Source organism: Bombus impatiens, unplaced genomic scaffold, assembly GCF_000188095.3.
Source record: "Bombus impatiens unplaced genomic scaffold, BIMP_2.2 scf_0065, whole genome shotgun sequence".
NCBI lineage: Eukaryota > Metazoa > Arthropoda > Insecta > Hymenoptera > Apidae > Bombus > Bombus impatiens.
The window spans coordinates 54,787-75,528 of NT_176484.1; the positions used below are offsets into that span (position 1 = coordinate 54,787).

Consider the following 20,742-nt stretch of genomic DNA (forward strand, 5'->3'; position numbering starts at 1 on the left):
CGATGAAATTTCACGTTGAATTTATTGATTCAACGCGTATTTTTCTAGATTTGTTGCAAAATTTCGAAATATCAGGAGCGAAATATTTAATTTTATAGAAAATACAAGTTAAATTTGATCTAGTTAAGAAGCAAATTTTGATTTTACTTCGCATTGAAATAAATAATATATAATTCTACTAAATATAAATATAGAATTGTCTGAGAGCACAACATACCAAATAAATGATAATGAGAATAAGATTCTCGTGAATATTCCTTATTTATTCTTGATTCAATTTACGAATACTTATTGCACGTACTGTAAAATAGATTTATCACATTCCCAAATATTTCAACTGTTATTTCGTAGGTAATTATTGAAATCCACGAGCAAAGCCCAAAACTAATGTCTGCTGTAACAAAATAAGATTCATGAAATTAATAACAGCCGTACAGCGCAACCGAAGCTAGGAAAGAGATCAAGTAGTATTAAACCAAGTGAAGTCGGACATTCGATATTTTACAACTGTTCACGTACTGAACTGATTATAAAATCCATTCAATAAGATCTCCATATTTTCTCACAGTACTATAAAAGAAATTTCATTCGAAAAATAAGTTTTACGTAAAATATCAAAAGCAAAATATGTTTTATAATATTTAGAAAAGAAAAAAAAACAGACATACTTTTATCTAAGGTTCAACATAACGTAAGAACATGACATACGAAACGTCCAAAGTAAAATAAAGCAGATACTATTTACGATATCTATAGTATGCAAGAAATTTCTCCTTCTTCCTTTTTCTTTTCCTCTTTTTTTAAATATAACAGCGTACACAAACACTTAAATTTTCATAAATATCTGCAATCTAATTATGTGTTAGTAAAATATAGCGCATTTGAGCAAGATTTTCCAGTTTAGTTTCAGATAAGCGTCCACTCGCTCCATTCTCCCGCTGTTTAACCTCAATTTTTGACTTTAATTTCAACAACGTTGATCTATATATCCAACTCTCATTTGCGAAATAAATCAACCCGGAAAGAGGCAGGGCAGAGAGGGTTCAAATTGAAATCGCGTTACCGGCGAATTTTTCTCTCGACTATGCCTGTGGCTGGTTCTAAATTATTCCACGCTGCGTCCATAAAGTCTGGATGGCCCATAACGGGACCAGAAGGCACACACGCCGATCGATATCGTTCGAACGGGGCAAAAGGTCTGTCTGTGTGATCAGGCAGTTTTTCGATTTACGCACGCCCGTACCGAAAACAATGTTCATGCCTTCATCCAGGTTGCTAGCGCAACACTTGTTCAAGACGATACATTTACGAAAAACCGGATGTACGGTCTAATCTACGTTGTGCCACCATCTACCTTAAAGATCGCTCAAAAGCCGCAGCAACAACCTAAAAAATACGCTGCCTTCTTTTATATCGGTGCGTGAGGATGGAAATGCGCGTGTGACAGATACGATATATTGGCATCCGGTATGCATCGTTGTTGAATTGAAAATAGTTCAGTATAGTCGCCAAGGAAGCAAAAAAATAGAGTTTATTCAGAAGAGAAGGAAAAGCAAGAAGAACAGAATGAAAACTGTCGACTCGTGAATTTGTAATCCATTGTCTATTTGCTGTTGTAATTTGAATAATAATTTCTCGAATTCGAAAGATAATTCCGTCCAGAGAAAATCGATGAAATGTGGTGTGTTTATCGAGACTTTTGGGGAATTGAGTGGTCGGAATAATTTTTACATAATATTCGAGAAATTGAATATTTCGAACATCTAAAAGATTGAATCATTAGACCAGTTTTTGAGTCATTCTCTCTCTTTTCTCTTTCTCTTTTTTTTCTCTCTTCTTTTCATGATTATCGCATTAATGTAATTTGGAAGTTGAACTTTAGAAAAGAAATTTTACAAACTGTCCTCAATACCATTGGTAATAGTTCACCAACTAAAAAATTGCGAAAATATGTAGATACTAGAAAAATGTCGCATTCTTATACGTTCTTTTTATCGCGGTAACACAGGAATCAGAATTACGTCACGACTGAATGTCGATGGTCCAGATCAGTATTTAGGTCAAATAATCATCAGGCTTTCTGTTTGGTACCATTGACGTCAAAATTCAAGCCCTACGTGAATGTTTAATTCATGAAGGATGGATGTTTAGAACACGCGCAAACAAAGGAGAATTACAAAACACCTTCCCACATCCACACAGGATGTGGATGCTAAACGCATGATACTAAAATTCTCGCATGAAAACACATACCGTGGTGATTTGTTGCTAAAGAAAATGAGGTACGTCAACTCTGAGCCCCTCGTTTACTGAAAATTGAAAGCCTTTGAAGAGACGCGTATAATGTTAACGCGAAGCTCTCCTGGACGGACAGAAGGAATACTTTATGCGCAAATGTCAAGTAACAATTTAGTAGGTCCACTCTTTCATCGCGATCAACTCGTCCACGCCACTCTATAGCAATTTCTGTCAAAAATTCTCTCTTCCTGTCGTCCAGACTACCCTATCTATCCCTCTGTGAGGTCACGTTGACAATTATTCACGACTACTTACATTGCCAGTTTCTTAACTTACATATTCTCCCAAATCTTCGAATAAGACCGAAAACAGCGGATTCTCGACTGTGTATTAAGTCCTTGGCGGGATTTCAAAGTCGTTCGAGGAAGAAATGATTTCATCGATATTAGAAATCGTGTTCCGATCGATCGAGCAACTTTCAAAGCTTCCAAATCGACTTGAGTCTCTCAGTTCTCGGAAGGTTTATATTTTCGATTTTACGAGTCGCAACAGAAGCCGTCGTTACAATAAAAGAAATCCTGACCAAGGACATTTCATTTGCAACTAAACTGTTTCGCGTGGTTAAATTACTTTTTAGATTAAACGTGCGATCAAATGAAATGAAATTTTTAAGATATTGCAAATTTTTCCTTAAATTTATTTCCTTAAAATACGATACAAAATACTTTTAAGTACACAAATGTAAAAAAAAACGAATTTTCAAGCCCTTAAACAACAAATGTTTCAATTGAGAGTAAAATATGTACAATGAAAATAATTAAACCATATACGTCAGCGTGTAGTCAGCATACGTCCAATCGATGCACTATCGTCCTAAATTTTCTCTATGACCCAGTCAGATCCGTTAACTTGTATCCCGAATGGAATCGAGGGCAAACTCCGAAACGAACTTCGAAATGAACTCCGAAGCGAACTCCGAAGACAACTATAACGATAGCAAGTCATAGTGATTCCTCTGAGCGAGAATATCTCGGTGTGACTAGGCACGTGTATACCGGATATACTGCAAGGTTAGTCTAAAGAGATAATATTGCCTAACACTAGCAAAATATTGGCGGCATGCCAAATGGAAATAGGTAAAAAGTCCGAAAGATGGCAACATGAACTCTCCAACTCTTTTTCCACTCATCATCCTTTGCCAAATAGACAGATATACGCCCGTATACGTATACAGAGATACGAGATACGTAACATTTTCCATATGCAATCGCACAGAACGACCAAAGTATGCGACGGAATGTGCCATCGCCTTTTCTAATGTCATATTCTATTCGTTATAATCATGAAACCGTGTATACCCACCGTTTACTTTCACGAGGCAGCTACCGATTCAAACTCTCTTCATACTAATTTATTGTTACCTTGCGGGGGTTATTGCCTTCACGCGTGTTTCGTTAATTTCCCACGGGAAATTGGTCACATAATTTTCAAATGGACTACGCCTGAGAATATAAATTTGAACTGCACGGTATTACGCGTGATAATGCTATGATTTAATATTTTCTTCAGTCTCGTTGGAAAGTTTTGCGTTATTTCTTCCAGATTTGTGATGGGCGAATTAACGCGACCGTGATACCACAGGCACATACACTCGTGTGTTTCATTTGGACATAAGGCTCAACTATGTATATATACGGAGATTTTAGAATGGAAGTAACTCTCTTACCTTTTTGTTAAACTCGTCCTGAAGAACTTGCTTCTCCTTGTCCAGCTCGAGGCATACCAAGGCGTCGAGTCTTTCCTGAGTCGCTACATCGCCCGATGATTTTAATGCTGCCTTGAGTTTACTTTCGTTGACCGTCTATAACCCGACAAAATATAGAACACTTACCGATTTTTACACTCGAATATTTGAGTGACTTATATAATACCTTATACTAATATTTACCCTCATTTTTTCCAATTCCTTTTGCAAACCATTCACTTTGTTATACATGTGTAGAACGAATAAGTCAAAAGCGTCTTCGTCGATGGCCAATTTTTTCTCATGAATGTTGATATCGGGGAAGAGTATCTGAAGTTCTTCGTTGAGATTTTCACGGGCAGTTCTGACTTGCTTCCAGTAACGCTCGGCCATATTGCTACTTTGTATTTCCATTTCGTACTTTTTCTTCGCTTCGTCCACGTCATCTAAGATTTTCTTGATATTTCTTCGAGCGGCAGTTTTCATGTGTGATGGCGCCTCGAATTTAGGGTCGTCGATTAAATTATACATCTTTTTCAACGAATCGAGTGCTTGATTGGCGTGATCTTCCGCCTCTTTAATGGCCTCCCTCCTCTTCTCCGTTGCATCCTTTAGTCTAGAATTAATAGATAAACGTTTCTCATTTAAGAGAACATATAATTACTTTATTAATATAAAGTAGTATGCATGAGAAAAAAATACCTGTTCCAGACAGAGCTACCAACGGTGGCGTTAACACTTTCTACGACTTTTATCACATCTTGATTGTAATCTTGAATAGCACACGCTGCTGTTTGATAAGCTGCGATAGCTTTGGACGCAGTTTCGCCAGCAGAAGTTTCCAGTTCGACCAGATTTACTGGCATCAATTCCTCGGATACATCCTTGGCAGGTGGCTGAGGTTTTTCGGCCACTGAGAACATAGCATGCACGTTCATCTTCTGTTATGTAGAAAGATAAAATTTGGTCACATAGAATTACACGTTTAAAGACCTACCGATTTCGATTTCTTCTCCTTTTTCCTTACTTAATCTTATTTCGGTATAAGGATCGTTATTAGGTGGTTCCTTCTTATCAATGAGTGGTACAAAAACTGGCTTTGGTGCTATAGTACACATGTTATTATCAAATGTTAGTAAGCAAAATAGTAATTACCTAGTCCCTGTTTTAAATAAAACAGTTTTTTTATATAGCAAAACTTTACATCTAAGGCGATTAAAAAACGAAGGAAAGGAAGGAATGGGGTTAGGAATTATTAATGGAGCTCACGTATATAGTCTTCAAGGTTCGCGCAATCTAATCTTTTCTGACCTGATTCTTTTTGTGATTCTCCTCCAAAGATGGCACTTAATAATCTAAAATAAAACAATACTTAGATTATTCTCGATTATTACGATATAATTTACGTTATAATTTATATCACAAATTCAAATAGTAATAAAGTCCAACTTACGTTTGCTTTAACGATTCAAAGAATGTACGTATGAATTCAAAATAGGACGATTCCTCCTGAAAGATGATCTGAATTGTTTTGTCTGTACCAGGTACCCAACTTTCAAGATTTGCACGGAATTCCGGGTTATGCTTTGTGTAAAACAATACACCCGATGCTCCTATTGCCACGGCAGTTAGAGTTAGCAGTGTTCTCGAGCCTCTACTTTTCTCGCTTTAATAATAAACATTGCGAAACAGATTATACTTATTTAACAAACAGGAAAGTTTATTAATTTGTGGAAAGAAAGCTTATAATCATTTACATATTTACGCTACATTCTATAACATTTATTTTAATTTTTAAAGACACATTTCATATTCAACATTTTTTTAATGAAAGAAGATCATAATTTATTATGTAATACAATGTAACAATACTCTCACAAACCTTGAATACCTCTTTGTTGAATCCGTGGAATACCTATGTCCAGATATTCTGGATACAAGCTCCACATCCTTGGAAAATCTAAAACATACGATGCACATGAAATGACACGTTGAAATATATCGTATAATCGGTATGAATATATATCACATGACCATTCAAAATGTATAATTACATAATAAATTTGCTCTAAATGGTAATGTAAAGTGTTCAAATACGAAATCTACGGAATAGAAAATCTTGTCAAATATAACCTAACCTGCACCTAAATGGGAGTTAAATTCAAAATACACATATGTAGATTGGATAACATATGCAGACTTCCACTTGATAAAATGTATCACGTAAGGATTCAAATAGAAACAACAATACAAAGTATTTTTCTCCTCTAGAAACAACTCAAACGATGACAAGTTTGACAATTGTGGAAATGAGTTTAGAAAACAGGCGGAGAAATCAATTCGCTTACCTACATTCCGGGTCGTATTTAACTCGTGCACGTGTCTCGTAACATCTAGTTGTCAAATACAGCCTGGAAGATCCATGCTTTTTGACCTAAAAGACCAACAGTGGCGGTGAAATCGCCTGGAATTATGTAAGCTCCTAAATATAAGCCATCTTGTCACACGAGGCGGGCAACCTTGGTCTTTGCAGGAATATTCACTGACAACTTGCGAAAACATCGTCATCGTGTTACGATCACGATTTCTCATACAGATCACGAGTTATGTCTTCCCAGAATAGCAGCAAACAACAACGAATTATTCAAATATTATCACAGGAGACAATCGCGACAGTAATGTCTAATAGCATAATGTGAGCGACAATTTTCTATAATCCTTTCGTATTTTTCGTTAAATCTGTGTAATGCAAAATCACCAGGCTCGCAAGTACAATTTCTTACTTTTTACTTACTTTACGTACCCTATTTAGACCGTTGCACGGAAATTTTAATCCAATTCGGAACATCTTTCGGGTGGCCGGTTAGGCAGCCAAAGGAAAAAGGGAACGACGGTACAAAACAGCTGGTTACCGACGGAACTAGAGGAAAAGAAGAATGTTGCGTATTCTTAGTACCGCTATTCGAGGTGCGTGATAGGTATTTCCTTATGAGTTCACTGATACTACCCTCATCTACATCGAACGATAATTCGGTGGCTTCATTTTAAACTATTATTCGTTGGAATTCAATAGTTCATTGTGCGATAATCATTGCAAGTTCGTGCATTATAGGTTATGTTTGATTAGATCAATCAACCATTTTGATTCTCTGACGAACGGAACACGGTGGAATTGAAAACGAGCGCGATTATTAAACTGATGCGCATATGTCTACCAAACATGTCTCACTTTACAATTTAAATTAATTTTATCATGAAATCCTGTGACTTGATTATTGTTCATGTAATTAATCTTATATCAATATTTCAGATATTGCTTTGCGAGACAGTGTTGTCAATGTAACAAGTTCTCTGATCCCTAAACAATGCCCTATTACACAATGTATTCAACATAGGTTCTTTGGTGCGTTTTCTTCTACAATAAGTAAATGCAACGATGTTGGTAACACTAAACAAAAGCCAATATTTGGGTATGTACACTTATATATATATATTATATATATATTATATATATTACTACTATATTATTATATTATATATATAATATTACATAATATTATATAACATTAATCTGATATCAGTTACTGTCAGTCATGTAATTAAACTTAACAGCAAGATACAAGTTGATAGCGTTGTATCTCCAATGCTAGTAACTACAACAACTCCTGCGAGAACAGTTACAAAATATTCTAGGAAGAAAGGTAAAAGAAAGTCTGTGAAAGCTGTGCTTGATAGGTTCTATAGACTAAATTGGTAAAATTTCAATATGATTTAATATTGTAATACTTACTGTTTAGTATACTATGCAATATATGTTTATTTAATTATAGGGGCATATGGATCAGAACTTTTGCTGGACGTCATAGAAGTTTGTGGAAAAAGTCTCAGAGAAGCAAATATAGACTGAGACAGCATGTTTTTTGTAATGCAACGCAATCTACTATGTTGGACAAAATGGTAACAAGCTATTGGAAAAGACCGCACTATTATATAGATGATCCTTATAACCCATATCACAAACGCGAAGAGTTTCCTTTCACAAGAACCAAACCAAGACCATTCTAGATAATACAGCTTGTATAAACTTTGCTGAAAAGACCTATATTTGGAAATAAAAAGTCTGTTCCCGTGTATGTAATTTCCTTGAAAAATTTAATCATTTAAGAAATTAATAGAAATTTAAGAATTAGTCCAATTATGTAATGTAATCATTCAATCTTAAGTGATATTATGTAAACTGAATAAACCTTGATTATAAAAGTTTGAAGAAGCATAACTTAACTAAGTAATGGTTAAAATCTTAACAGGTTGATTATCATAATAGTCTCCAGTGACTGCGCTTATCATGACATCCTGATGATCACTGGCGATCGGCGTTAAAGTAGTTAAAATAAGATGAATATCATTGACTAAAATAATTTTTAATAATGTAAATAATTGAGTAACATTGTTACTCAAATAAAAGTTGTATTATGTTACTATATTGTAGCTCTTAGGACAGGGCATATATACATAAACTCATGTACGGTGATCGTCGGTTACTTTTGAAGATGAATCACATTTTATCAGGATCACGTGGTTTCCCCTGCTATAAGTCGACAACGCTAGAGTGGTGCAATGTGTTCAGTTGTAGTTCGCCTTTCGTGGTGAGTCTTTTTGTTATCTGGTGATATCCTCATTCTTCTTTCCACGTCTAGGATCAATTTATAACATTGCGTTTTTATCGAGCCGATAAGGATTTTTATCGGCAAGAAAAATGCCTTTCCGTTGTAAATTGCGTTTGATTAGTAGAGTCTGCTTGGCCTTTAAAAATTCGTGCACCGAGAAAAGCAATTCGCATTTCGCTGCTAGCATAACCAACAGGAACTTCTCTATCAGTGGCACGGTCAACATGAGGTGAGTCGTAACATCTAACTAGAACTTTAATCGAATTTTTAATCTGGTAATACTCTAAAATAGTTTCTTTTATTCTTTTTTTTTTATTTTGTTGTATAAAATAATTACACTTTGAGCAATACTCTGAAGTGATGGAATTTGGTGCGATATTTTTTATTGGCCTATGCTTTACATGTTTTTCTGTTTACTCTTTTAGACGCGTCTAGTTTTAAGCGAATTGATTCGCCCATTCAAAAATGGCTCGCGGCGTTAATAGACACTGTTACGTATTTGCTTCGAGATAATATGGTTTACTTTGGTTCGATGACTTGTTTAATAGGGACAAGCTTACCAAAATATAAAAGACGAATTTATATACAATTGATGTGTTTTAAGTGTTTTGGATACTATTTAGATAATATATATATATATATATATATATATATATATATCATATATCATATATATTTATCATGTTTTCTTCTAAATAGTAAAGAAAAGTTCACGAGAATGATTTCACTAGACGCATTTTTATGTTTCAATAAACAACAATCATGTAGAGTCAATTCATTGAGGAACACGATAGTTTATTTGATTCAAACACCTGAATTCGATTAGGTGTATAATTATGTCATCGGCACTGAACAGATCTGAATTTATACACTCACGAGGCGCTTTCCATGCTGAACTTAGTTGCGTGTAATATACACATGCCAAGGAGGGATTCGATACGTTTGCATAAATCGACATTATTTTAACATACTGTTAAACTACTTATATCGCAGAGATCTCGGAAAGGAATCTCGCGAGATATTATAGGAGCTAGGATACTGCTCTCTATCGCTCACCATCACGTCATGCTATAATTTTGTTTGTGTATGACACTTTTGGTCAATACGCGTGCTTAACTTTAAGATTCTATTGAATTTCGTGAAAAACAACCAATCAGGCCCGCATTCCTTCCAGACGACTTCTTTCCATCCTCGTATTGTATATGAAACACCAGTGATCCACGCGGGACATTTTGTTCGAGTCGTATGATATTTTGGTTATAGAAAGAAACTAAATTATGAAGTACTTCCTGATATCATCTGTCGGTACACAATTATAGCGTCTGTTTGCACCCCGTCGGTATATGCATATCACATATTCTTGAAATTTGCTCGACTCTATGTTGCATTGTGAACAATAATGCCAGAGTATGCAGTTACTTGCTGCGATTGCAATAAAAGAAAGTGAAAAATGTTCTGTTTTAAAATACAATTGAAAGTGAGCTTATAATATATGGAATTATACAATAATTAATTCTACTACGTTTTTTGAGTTATTTCTCGCCTAGTCGTGTTTTCTAGCGTTAAAAAATTCGTAATTAATACATATTTTATTACAATTTTATGTTAAAATCTTTTTTAAATACGGGAGCGATATTTGCTGGAATTGTTTACTGGAAATAAAATGAGATATTGTTCGTTTTTAACTATCTGCTGGAAATAAAATGAGATGTTGTTCGTTTCTAACTATCTGCTGGAAATAAAATGAGATGTTGTTCGTTTTTAATTAATGTTGAACGAATTTAAGATTCACATTCAGAGATTGATTATTTTGTTATCGTCTTATCATCTTATCATAGTTTATTGATAACATTTTTGTTGAACAAATATTTATCAATAACTTTTACGCATAAATATGGTCGAGTTGCATTAAAAAAGAAATGTTTGATTGAGAGCTGTATTTACCTCATTGGAGGATTACCTCTTCAAATCATCCGACAATCCATCAGTCTCGATTTTCGTTGTTCAGCTTTCCAAGATCGACACAAAAATTGTGCTGTTTATATGTTATAAAATATTACTTCAATATCATTGTTTTTCATTATGAAATCAAACAAAAACATTTCCACACTTAGAAGGTTTCTAAAGTAAGAGAAGGTAATGGCATTTGTCCTAGAGAAATTGATAAATTAGTTAATTTTATGATTATGAATTACTTCTATTTATTAGAAGTTAAGTGCAATCGTTCAGATAAGTTTATTACTTAGATAGGTTTATTTGGATATTTGCCTTTTTGGCTAATTATTAAACGTACATTTATCACGCATATAGATTGATTATTAATTATTGGATTTATTATTTTCATTGATCAGACAGATTTAAACAGTTTGATTAAATAGGATTACATTAGTGGATATTATTTGAATCATAAATAAATCCATTATTATACATATATTTATTCTTCAGGTTTGTGCAATTCACCGGCAAAGATGGCGGACCTCAGCATTTGGGGGTGCAACTTGTCCAAGGGGGTGACATAATCGCCGTTTCCGCTGTGGACTCGCGAATTCCTAACACAATGAAAAAATTTTTGGAAGGTGGCGACGACATATTGAAAAAAGCCAAAAGGTAGGTATGGAACGATTCAAAATAATCAAGAGGCCATAATAATACGAGCTATCACGCTGTACAAATGATGTAAGCATATTGAAAAGAAAAAAAACAGAGATATTATGTTGAGGGGCACGCGATAATTTACAGATAAACAGGTCGCAGCTGATTTAGAAGAAGGTTATGATGGATCTTGGGTAGGATAACTGAACTTTTTGTATGTATGTTACATGAAGATTAATTAAAAATTTCTAAGACATTGTAAAAAAGAGAGAAAACGTACGGTTATTAGTTAAAAAATATTTGAAATAATTTCCAGAACATCCAGAATTATGTCAAAAGTTGTTGAAAAATTACGAGATATAAAGAAAGAAAAGAAGGATATGTACTCGCATATACTTCAATATGTACTTCAATAATCACATTTGACAATGAGATTCTTATTACGATATTCCGTTCCATTTCATAGATGATCATTTTGTTCCCAGGGAAGACGAAGTGAACCTGTTGACCATGGTAGAAAGGTTTGTGCCATTGAAAGAATTCAGTGTGAAAAAGATTCTTTGCGCATCATTTAAGCCCCTCTAAATTAAGCTTCTGTAAGATACCATTAATCCATAGTGTCTGTCTTTTTCTCTGCGTTTGTGTAAACAATTCCCCATTGTTCGTACTTGTATATAATTCACATATCATACTTATTTATTCTTTACCTATATGTTACAAATGTAACTATATTCTACACATCATATTTCAGAAATATATTTACACGTAGATTACAATTTTGTATTCTACAGATGAATATGTTTGAAAATTTTGAATACATTCTGTATTCTGTCTTCAGAGAAATCAATTTTTATTACTTTAGAAATAAATGCCTTATTTTTTAAATATATACGTAGAACGTACACTTTTTTAAATACTTATATATGTCAAATTTAATGGTTTCAACATGTAGATGGAATACTTCTTTTAATACATACGGATGTTTCCGCTAACTGTGGACAGCCTTTTAAATCCTGATGTATTGCAGATATGAAACATTTTTTACATGTGGATTGCATAGTATAAGGAGGATATATTTTTGATAAACAACAAAAAGACTAATCCAAATCCAATAATACATCGATAATATTCGCTTTTAATTGAGTTATAACGGACACTCTTTGCAGCCTCGAGTATACACTCATGCACGTTTAATGGGGCCTTTTAAGCTCGCCTAACTCTCGTTTATAAACATACATAAACGGCCGGTGGTCGGCAACTAAACCGACACATATGCTACCACAGACGTATATCTATAGACAGAAATACACTGTAGTAGTATTGGTAGTTTTTGGCGAATGTCTTAAAAGATAAGCGAATTCACTCACTCCATATATGTATAGGAAGAAGTTATTGAAAATATCGATTTCTACAATGTATCCAAAAATCATTAAAATCGGACGATAGGCAGTGTTTCTATAGTCTCGCGTAGTTTTCTTGTAGGAGGATGCATAGAGAACATATGGAGGTTGTTTCTTTAAACTGAAATGTATATCTCTGTTTTTACATATATATGGATTTCTCGGAACGTACCTCGTCAAAAAGTTTTAAGATACAATATTACAAAAATTAACAATCCGCGAGATATATTAAATTAAAATTCTTCGTCCACTGTTATCGGCAAGATATAACGAAAGTTGAAGATCAGTTCCCCGAAATTTTTACAGCTGTGCTGAATATGCAGTATTGAATAGTATATAATTTTGTAATCTGTTGTATAGTTTTTATTACTTTTTAAAATTTTCATAAAGTTCTGTAATTTTTTCAATTGTCATGTAATTCCGTATAACATGTATGTACATATGCATGTAGATATGATTCATTATCAGTACCTACATTTCACCGAATTACATCGCTGATTTTTATTGTAAAATGTTGCTCTATTTTCATCGATAAACTGTATCATCATAAACATCTATAAATAAACTTCAAACAATACTACAAAATTTAGATAAACTGAAATTTGGATTTTCGGCGATATAATTAAACTTCTGTTATTATCGTCAATTCTGCATATAAATGAAGTCGCTGCTAGGCATGTATGGCCGTAAAAATTGTAAAACTTCGAATAGTTTGTGATCTTCTGTGATTATCCGTGATTGTACGTGGTTGTACTATGCCTGTGTCGCTTTAGTTTTTCTTTTATTAAGCAAAATTAATATCTACGAGGTCGCGGAGTCTGAAAATTAGGATCGTTTTTTCAGGGAAATATTAGTTGATGTGTGACGTCTTTGTCACGTAAAATAACACACAAAAAAAACAGAAAAAATAAAAAAGAAACTTTATTTTTTTCTAACACAGTTCACAATTTTTACTTCCGAGCTTTAGGCGTGACTTTTCAAGACTGACTCTTACAACTCGACTTCCGATCAGATTCGGTTATTTGCCTTTTGTCACCCCTCAATATTCCCACTATCCTTGAGTTTGTTAGGCGTTCGCGATCGCTGCCATGCACGCCTTCTCCTCGAATATTCGGCGGAAGGACCGTTGGGATATTGATGGCTCATTAGGCACCTGGGCGATATACATTGTCGCCGAATGCCGCCACATCTTTATCTCCGATTTTAAAATGAGCCGCTCGTGACAGCGGCCTGATCTCTGATGTGGATTGATGTTACATCTTCATGGATCTTAATCTTTCACAAAATTTGTTATTCTTAAACTATTGTATAGTTTATTCTGTGTGCATTTGAATTGTGAAATTCAATGAAATGGAATTCAATGAAAAAGAAAGACTGATTACCCTCCGATGTCGATGATTTTTGGGGATATGTTGTAAAACTCAATTTTCTCCTATAACTGGCGATCTCGCTTAATCTCCGAGATATTCGCAAAAAAAAATTGCCGGTACCTAGCACATTCAATTCTGTTTATAGTTTTTGTGCGTCTGTGGTACCTAGGCTAAACCTATATAAACCATAAACAAAAGATAAGAATTACGTTCGGGTTACGTGTTATTTTGTCTGGCGGCTGGTAATCAATACCGGTACGTCGCTGCCATAGCCACAAAACTATCGGTAGGGTTCACTGTAATGGTACCGAGAGGTTTTTGTGAATAGCTCGAGAGATATGAGATGAGACCGCCGGTGATATGCATAAAAAGAGTTGTTCAGAACGTTGATTTCTACAACATAGCCAAATATATATTTAAATCGGCGAGGATGTAACACATTAATATGTTCACCAATCGATGAATTGTTGGAAAATAATTATGCGCTCTGTGAAGTAACAAGGTATATTTCGTTCTGAATAATTAAGGACGATAACAGTATATTGTGCGAACGCTGCTAATCTTCTCCTATAATTAGCGAGGATCAATCTTCATTTGTTTATATTCCACATTCGTCTTATTGCATTGCTGAGCTTGCCCATTGTCCCTTTCTATTACAAGGCAGACGACACAAGAAGGCGCTATCTTACTGACTGATTGATCTTGCAACACTTGATATTATAGACAACAGCATGTGGAGATTCAACTTGCATGTGGAGATTCAACTTGCATGTGGAGATTCAACTTGCATGTGACGATAGTTGTTACGCTAAAGCTGCGTAACGGTTGCATACAACCATTGCGTACCATCGTTGCATGCGTATCCATATTCCGTATTCCGTATAGAAACTGAGGATTCGACTTGTCGCGAGAAATAGGATCTCAGTTCCGCCCGTGATTACAGTGAGTTCACCTCTTGTGCTAGTAGCGCATTCCTAAATTTTTGTTTTACACCAATCAGAGATAATTTTTTTTTACATACCTTTTCTATCTTAATTTTCAATATTAAAAGCTAAAAAAACAGTATACAGAAATATAACTGAACTAATAGAATAACAAAAAACGTTTCAATCATATTGAACTATAAATTAATAAAGTTGAGATATGTTCGCGAGATATGACAAGCTGGTCGCGTGTTGGGGAGCCCGGTGGTAGCGGTGGCGGCGGCGGCGGCTCGCCCATAGATCGACGCGATAAGCGCAAAGAATTGATCCCGCTCATATCGAAGATCGTCGAAAACTATTAAGTGACACTAAAAAGGTCATAATTTTGTGCTACCTAAAGCGAGGTTTAATTTTATTTCCTATACATATTACGAACATATAACTTCACTTCGATTCATTCTTCGACTTTACTTTCCGAGATACTATTTCTCGATGTGGGTTATCTTGATGTGGGTTAGGTTTGGGATAGGTTCGGATTATGTTTACTTATGGATATGACCATATCTATAATAATAAATGTGTTTGTGCCGCCATATGTTCATATGTCTTATATTTCAACTTGTAAGTAAAGAGGGATAAGAAAGAACTTATCAACTTGCTAGTGTCACGTAAAATCGATACTTGGGTTGTAAGAGAAAAGAAAGCTGAGTCGTAACTCAACTATTAATTTTCTTTTATCGAATTTTATTATAATTTTGGCACTGAACCGGAGAAAAGAGGTTGTACAAGAACAGCGACTAGAACAAGAACAAGAACTGTCCGACCTGAGTGAAGTCTCGGCTTATATATACCCTGGCTTGGGGATGTTGAGGGGTTCGATGTGGGTTCCAAAGGAGTCCGAAAGTTGGGGGGGCCTTATCTCTGATGGGGACTAAGGTGCGTCGCAGCTTTGGCGTCCGACAGTCGGGAGTCGATGTCTTTTCTCTGATGGAGACTAAGATGCGTCGCAGCCTCTTGGTGTCCGAAAGTCGGTGGTCGAGATATTATCTCTGATGGGGTTGAGAAGTAATTGATGTCACACTAGCTTAGCCATGCGAGAGCCACGAACACATACATATAATATCAGCTTTTCGCAGATGAATTTTTACGAATGCAATGCCTGTATATTTTTTATAATAACAGTCAGGATATTCTTCGTTATTATTCTTCGTAATAAAAGATATTAAAGTATAAAAAAAATTCGATCGTAAAACAAATACAATAACCATCAATAACAACCATCGGAGCGCGAACATGGGAACGCATGCAACTAAGGTGTCAGTTGTACAAAAAAGAGAACTCCATCAAAAGTACTCCATTCAGTAGCCCTACGTAATGCTAATACCAACAGACAAATAAACAAACAGGCAAAAATTACCAAAATTATTTTCTTTTTGAGCCTGTTTTATTTTATTTTATTTTATTTTATTTTATTTTATCCTTTTCTTTTCTTTTTTATTCAATGTACGGACAAGATTCATACCCCCAACAACATGTTTGAAAATCAATTGAAATCAAGGAAGTATTGAAATATATCACGTCTTGTCTTATCTTTTCTTACTTTTTTTATTGTGCACCTTTTTTTCTATCCTTATAACTTGTTAGTGTTACAAAAAATACATAGTCGAAATAGTAATTGCGCAATGATTAATTACGTATCTGTATTGATATAATTCAGTCATTGAAAAGTCAGTCTTTACAACCGAAACTTTGTACATGATTAAATAATTTCTATATCCGTAGATGTGCAGGTAGACGATGAGGTTACTTAAGCTAATCTGAGAAATTATTCTTAATCTATTTCGAAATTAAAGTAAATGCCGTTTACTTTAGCACTTGTAAGTTTAGTTGCACGAAATTTCATTTAGAAATAGTAATAAATATCAACAACCGAGGGCATTTTTCCTTTAAATTTTTTTATGAAAACGAAAGAAGAAAAACTAGAAATAAATGATAAATTTGATCATAATTTGATAGAAAGGTAATCTAATTAGAATATAGCCCAATTCTGTCATCAGAAAATGATTCCCAAACGTATCTCCATGCTGAACATTAGTTTAACTATTGCAGAATAGTGGCAGAAGGACGCAGCGTGATACCAGAAACGGATGTGACTTTCTTGGCACCAGTTACAAAGATGGACAAGTTGGCGTGCGTTGGTCTAAATTATAGTGGCCATTGCGAAGAACAGGGAGTATCGCCCCCGGAATCCCCTGTAATTTTCAGCAAATTCCCTAGCAATATCATTGGACCGCGCGATAACATCATGCTTCCGTCGATTTCGGAGGTAGGTTCAGGAACGACGAAGGAAACGCATTACCGAATCTACATTATTCTTGCGTAGCCGTGATTGTTTCTATATTTATAATAGTCCAGATAATCGGGTAATAAAATTAAACTTTCGAACTAATTATAGAATAATTCACGTGGGAAAAGAAAATATCGGTTTATCGATAAATCATAAAAGATTTTTACTTACTTTATTTTACCTACCTTATCAATCGAATTACTTGATGCACAAGAATAGTTACTACATTCCTGAGGAAGTATATAATTTAAATATTGGTCTGCATTACAATATACAGGGTGGTTGGTAACTGGTGGAAAGGGGATGATTCTACGCGAAAAAAGAAGTCGATAATATAGAAAAAAAAATTGTTTTTAAATTTTCTTTTTCTTTTTTTTTTAATTTTTCCATCGAGACAACGATCTACAGTGAGATCCGTTATAACGAGACGTGATAAAGTGCACGCGTACCGAGCGAAAATTCAAAGTCGATTTTCTCGAAAACAAAACCTCAAATGAAAAATTTTTATTCCATATTTTCAACTTCTTTTTTCGCGCAGAATCATCCCCTTTCCGCTTGTACCACCAGTTACCAACCACCCTGTATATGAGATAGTAATGGATAAAATTGATTTTTGAATGTTTCGAATGTAGAACGACGAAATGATCGATAGGAGCACTGTTGGTGATTGTATAATGAGCGAACGATTAGAAAACTATCAAGTCCATGCAGAAATGATACTGATTCTTATCTAATCACAACGGTTTACCTAACAACCATCTGATGTTGTTATGTAAAATACTAAACACAATGTTGTCCCATATTTATTTATTATTATTGGTGATTATTTTGATAGAAAGTTGACTGGGAGGCCGAGCTGGTGATAGTAATCGGCAAAAAGTGCAAGGCATTGAACAAAGACGAGGGAGAAGAATGTATTTTTGGTTATACGATAGCGCAGGATATCACAGCGCGAGATTGGCAAAAATCAAAGAGAAATGGCGGTCAGTTTTTACTTGGTAAAGCTATGGACACATTCTGCCCCATGGGACCAGCTATTGTTACCAAAGAAGCCATTTGTGACATTAACAATCTTTCAGTTAAGACGTGGGTGAATGGTGATATCAAGCAAGACGGAAACACAAGCGAGTTGATTTTTAAACCACACGAAATCGTCGCATATATTTCACAGTATGTACTAGTCAAAAACATTAATATATCTGTATTATCTTGTGTAATACGCTAATTTTGCTATTCAAAATTTGTTGTCTTGATTGTTCCATTATGTTATACCATAATTCCATTATGAATACTTGTGTTTCCTTCAAGGATCTTATTACGTAATCGTGTGTTTCAGGTTTATGACGTTATTACCAGGAGACGTGATTCTAACAGGCACGCCAGCCGGCGTGGGATTTGCCCGCAAACCACCTGAATATTTACAGGTAGCTTGCTTATCAATCGATGATCCTTTTTACGATATCAAGCATTCAAGTATGGGTATATTTGAATAAATGTTTCCCTCGTACGTAGTAAAAGCAAGAAAGCGAAAATATACTCGTAATATGGAATTGAGTCGTAAATAACCAATTCCCGCATCTCAAATTCTTAACTAGGATCTTAATATTGCTCGTCGACGACAGCCATACTGAAACGATTAACTTTACGTTTATACGATATTTATACACTTTTTATTGAATATGCTTTTAGCGCGGGGACGTCCTAGAAACAGAAATAGAGGGCCTAGGTCGTCTGAGAAACAAGGTTCTCTGATCTGGCGGCGAGTGGAACATGCTCGTGGGAACCGTACGGAAGAACGATTCATCTGAAGAATGACCAAGCGTACATTACAGGAATGCGGAACTGATGTCACAGAGCCATGGGCAAATCGCGATTTCATTCTGAACTGATTTAACGCGCGGTAACACAAGGAAGGGACGATATAATATGAAACTGATGTCAGTTTACAAAAATAGTAATAATAATTGAAAGAGAGAAAAGTTGGATATATCGCAATTTTCTCTAAAAAAAGCCTAAGCCCAGCCGTACGCATTCAAATGTCTCAATAACAGTATACTTTTCATCGTGCATCATATTTACATACTTTACAGATTTGTACAAGTAGAGCGAGATTGTCTGTAAAAATATAAACTCGTATGAGTGATTTTTTATCGATCGATTGTTTTTTATTGACCTTTATGAATTTGTATAAAAATGTAATAAGGTTCTTCAAACTGACATATAGTCTTAGTCTTAGCAGCCCCTAAATCTATCACCTACTACGGGAAAATACGGGAAATCGTATTTTTATTTAGCTCTCGAGAATCTACACATAATTCTATCTGAGCAGTCTTTCTTCTTCACGATAACGTAGGGCTCGCGAATGGTGAATTACTAGACCTTATGATCTTTGCTTTAATTAAATCGCTTATTTTCTCACGTACTATTCTTCGCTCTTCCTCGCTAAGTCTATAAGGACTTCCTTGTATGGTGATGTTAGGATCAATTAATCGTATTTTTAACTGGCCTGTATTTACGCGAGTACGTAGGAAAACCGTAACGAATGAATCTTTGGATTTTTTCGAGAAGAGAAATTAACCGACTTTTATCATTACCATGTACATCAGTGTCGACTTCATTAATATCGATCCCGTTTTCAGCGGTTTTATTACAGACATTAATTATTTTGTTTTACACATAGCGAGGCTATTTTGTGTAATATCACGTCAAAACCTTGACTTAAAATTTCACAATCAATTACAATATCATATTTTAAATAGCTATCAGCAAGGACATGAAAAATTATCTCCAATGTAAAAATCATTAATACACGCGATGGACAAAATAGAAGATGTACGTGCAATACAGATATTTCCTACTCCTCGCATTACTACTATGTCAATCGTTCTTTTGCCAGAAAATCTCGAGACTACGGATTCTTTAGTTAGTGAACACTCGGCTCCAAAAATCGGGGTAAAATGGAAACGACTCACCCAGATGACTCGATCTACCGGTTGACGCTTCCACTACGTAGAAGTCGACTCGACGCTCGTTTTTTCTTTTTTTTTTTTTTAATTATAGTTTCCTCTCGGGACACTGTTTTGTAAAGGATTCCCCTCCATAATCAGATTGACAGCTGTGCACCATACAGCGAGATCGAAGCCCGCGGTTACAGGGTTAAAACACGGTAACGAAAAATTGTTAGGTTCCACACTCGATTTTTGCACTAGCGACTGAATTAACTCGCGCACGATGGTCGTAAGCTCTTGCACTGTTATAACCGGCACTGATCCCACTTCTGATGTGTTGGAATACAACGATATTAATTGCATACAGATGAGGTGATTGATCGAACGGATTCTTTCCTTCGTTGCCCAGCTATATCCCCACTATAGCGTGCGTTCGTGAGATGTATCACGTCGGCTAGCACGTGCATACTCTTTCGAGAATTCGACGAATCATCGGATTCGTGGAGGATAGTC

At 35.1% G+C, this 20,742-nt stretch overlaps 3 protein-coding genes across 13 annotated transcripts in view; 2 read left to right on the forward strand and 1 right to left on the reverse strand.

Annotated features, from left to right (window-relative positions):
• The window catches only part of LOC100746562 (MICOS complex subunit Mic60), a 35,429-nt gene extending 28,506 nt beyond the window's left edge, over positions 1–6,923 (reverse strand). For 3 of the 10 annotated variants that reach the window (XM_012394102.2, XM_012394112.2, XM_033324807.1), the window contains exons 1-9: positions 6,777–6,896; positions 6,331–6,416; positions 5,865–5,942; positions 5,436–5,648; positions 5,252–5,337; positions 4,980–5,087; positions 4,685–4,895; positions 4,187–4,598; positions 3,965–4,099 (exon numbers count right to left, since the gene is read on the reverse strand). In XM_012394102.2, coding sequence (XP_012249525.1) covers positions 3,965–4,099; positions 4,187–4,598; positions 4,685–4,895; positions 4,980–5,087; positions 5,252–5,337; positions 5,436–5,648; positions 5,865–5,942; positions 6,331–6,416; positions 6,777–6,830 — 1,383 coding nt within the window. In that variant the 5' untranslated portion in view covers positions 6,831–6,896. Of the gene's footprint in view, positions 1–3,964; positions 4,100–4,186; positions 4,599–4,684; positions 4,896–4,979; positions 5,088–5,251; positions 5,338–5,435; positions 5,649–5,864; positions 5,943–6,330; positions 6,417–6,776 lie in introns of all 10 variants that reach the window. The other 7 variants (XM_012394105.3, XM_012394104.2, XM_012394107.3 and 4 more) reach the window with 7 other exon arrangements.
• LOC100746685 (39S ribosomal protein L35, mitochondrial) lies at positions 6,648–8,120 on the forward strand. The gene is made up of 4 exons (XM_012394114.2): positions 6,648–6,949; positions 7,293–7,452; positions 7,595–7,735; positions 7,813–8,120. Exons 1-4 carry the CDS (start codon positions 6,919–6,921, stop codon positions 8,045–8,047), a joined length of 567 nt encoding a protein of 188 aa, XP_012249537.1. The 5' UTR covers positions 6,648–6,918; the 3' UTR covers positions 8,048–8,120.
• A 443-nt stretch (positions 8,121–8,563) lies between these two features.
• Positions 8,564–19,435, forward strand: LOC100746880 (fumarylacetoacetate hydrolase domain-containing protein 2A). 2 transcript variants are annotated; one of them, XM_003485648.4, is made up of 7 exons: positions 8,564–8,878; positions 11,095–11,256; positions 11,727–11,762; positions 17,044–17,260; positions 18,117–18,451; positions 18,618–18,705; positions 18,971–19,435. In XM_003485648.4, exons 1-7 carry the CDS (start codon positions 8,739–8,741, stop codon positions 19,031–19,033), a joined length of 1,041 nt encoding a protein of 346 aa, XP_003485696.1. In that variant the 5' UTR covers positions 8,564–8,738; the 3' UTR covers positions 19,034–19,435. The 2 variants fall into 2 exon arrangements, with proteins under 2 accessions (XP_003485696.1, XP_003485697.1); XM_003485649.4 differs by lacking the exon at positions 11,727–11,762 and having other exon boundaries at positions 8,575–8,878.
• The last annotated feature ends 1,307 nt before the right edge of the window (positions 19,436–20,742 follow it).

Coding starts and splice junctions, on each gene's coding strand:
- LOC100746685 (XM_012394114.2), top strand. CDS start 6,919: ATGTTGCGTATTCTTAGTACCGCTATTCGAG. Junction 6,950..7,292: donor TCTTAGTACCGCTATTCGAG/GTGCGTGATAGG, acceptor TCAATATTTCAG/ATATTGCTTTGCGAGACAGT. Junction 7,736..7,812: donor AGGTTCTATAGACTAAATTG/GTAAAATTTCAA, acceptor ATTTAATTATAG/GGGCATATGGATCAGAACTT.
- LOC100746880 (XM_003485648.4), top strand. CDS start 8,739: ATGCCTTTCCGTTGTAAATTGCGTTTGATTAGTAGAGTCTGCTTGGCC. Junction 8,879..11,094: donor AGTGGCACGGTCAACATGAG/GTGAGTCGTAAC, acceptor TTTATTCTTCAG/GTTTGTGCAATTCACCGGCA. Junction 17,261..18,116: donor TGCTTCCGTCGATTTCGGAG/GTAGGTTCAGGA, acceptor TTATTTTGATAG/AAAGTTGACTGGGAGGCCGA.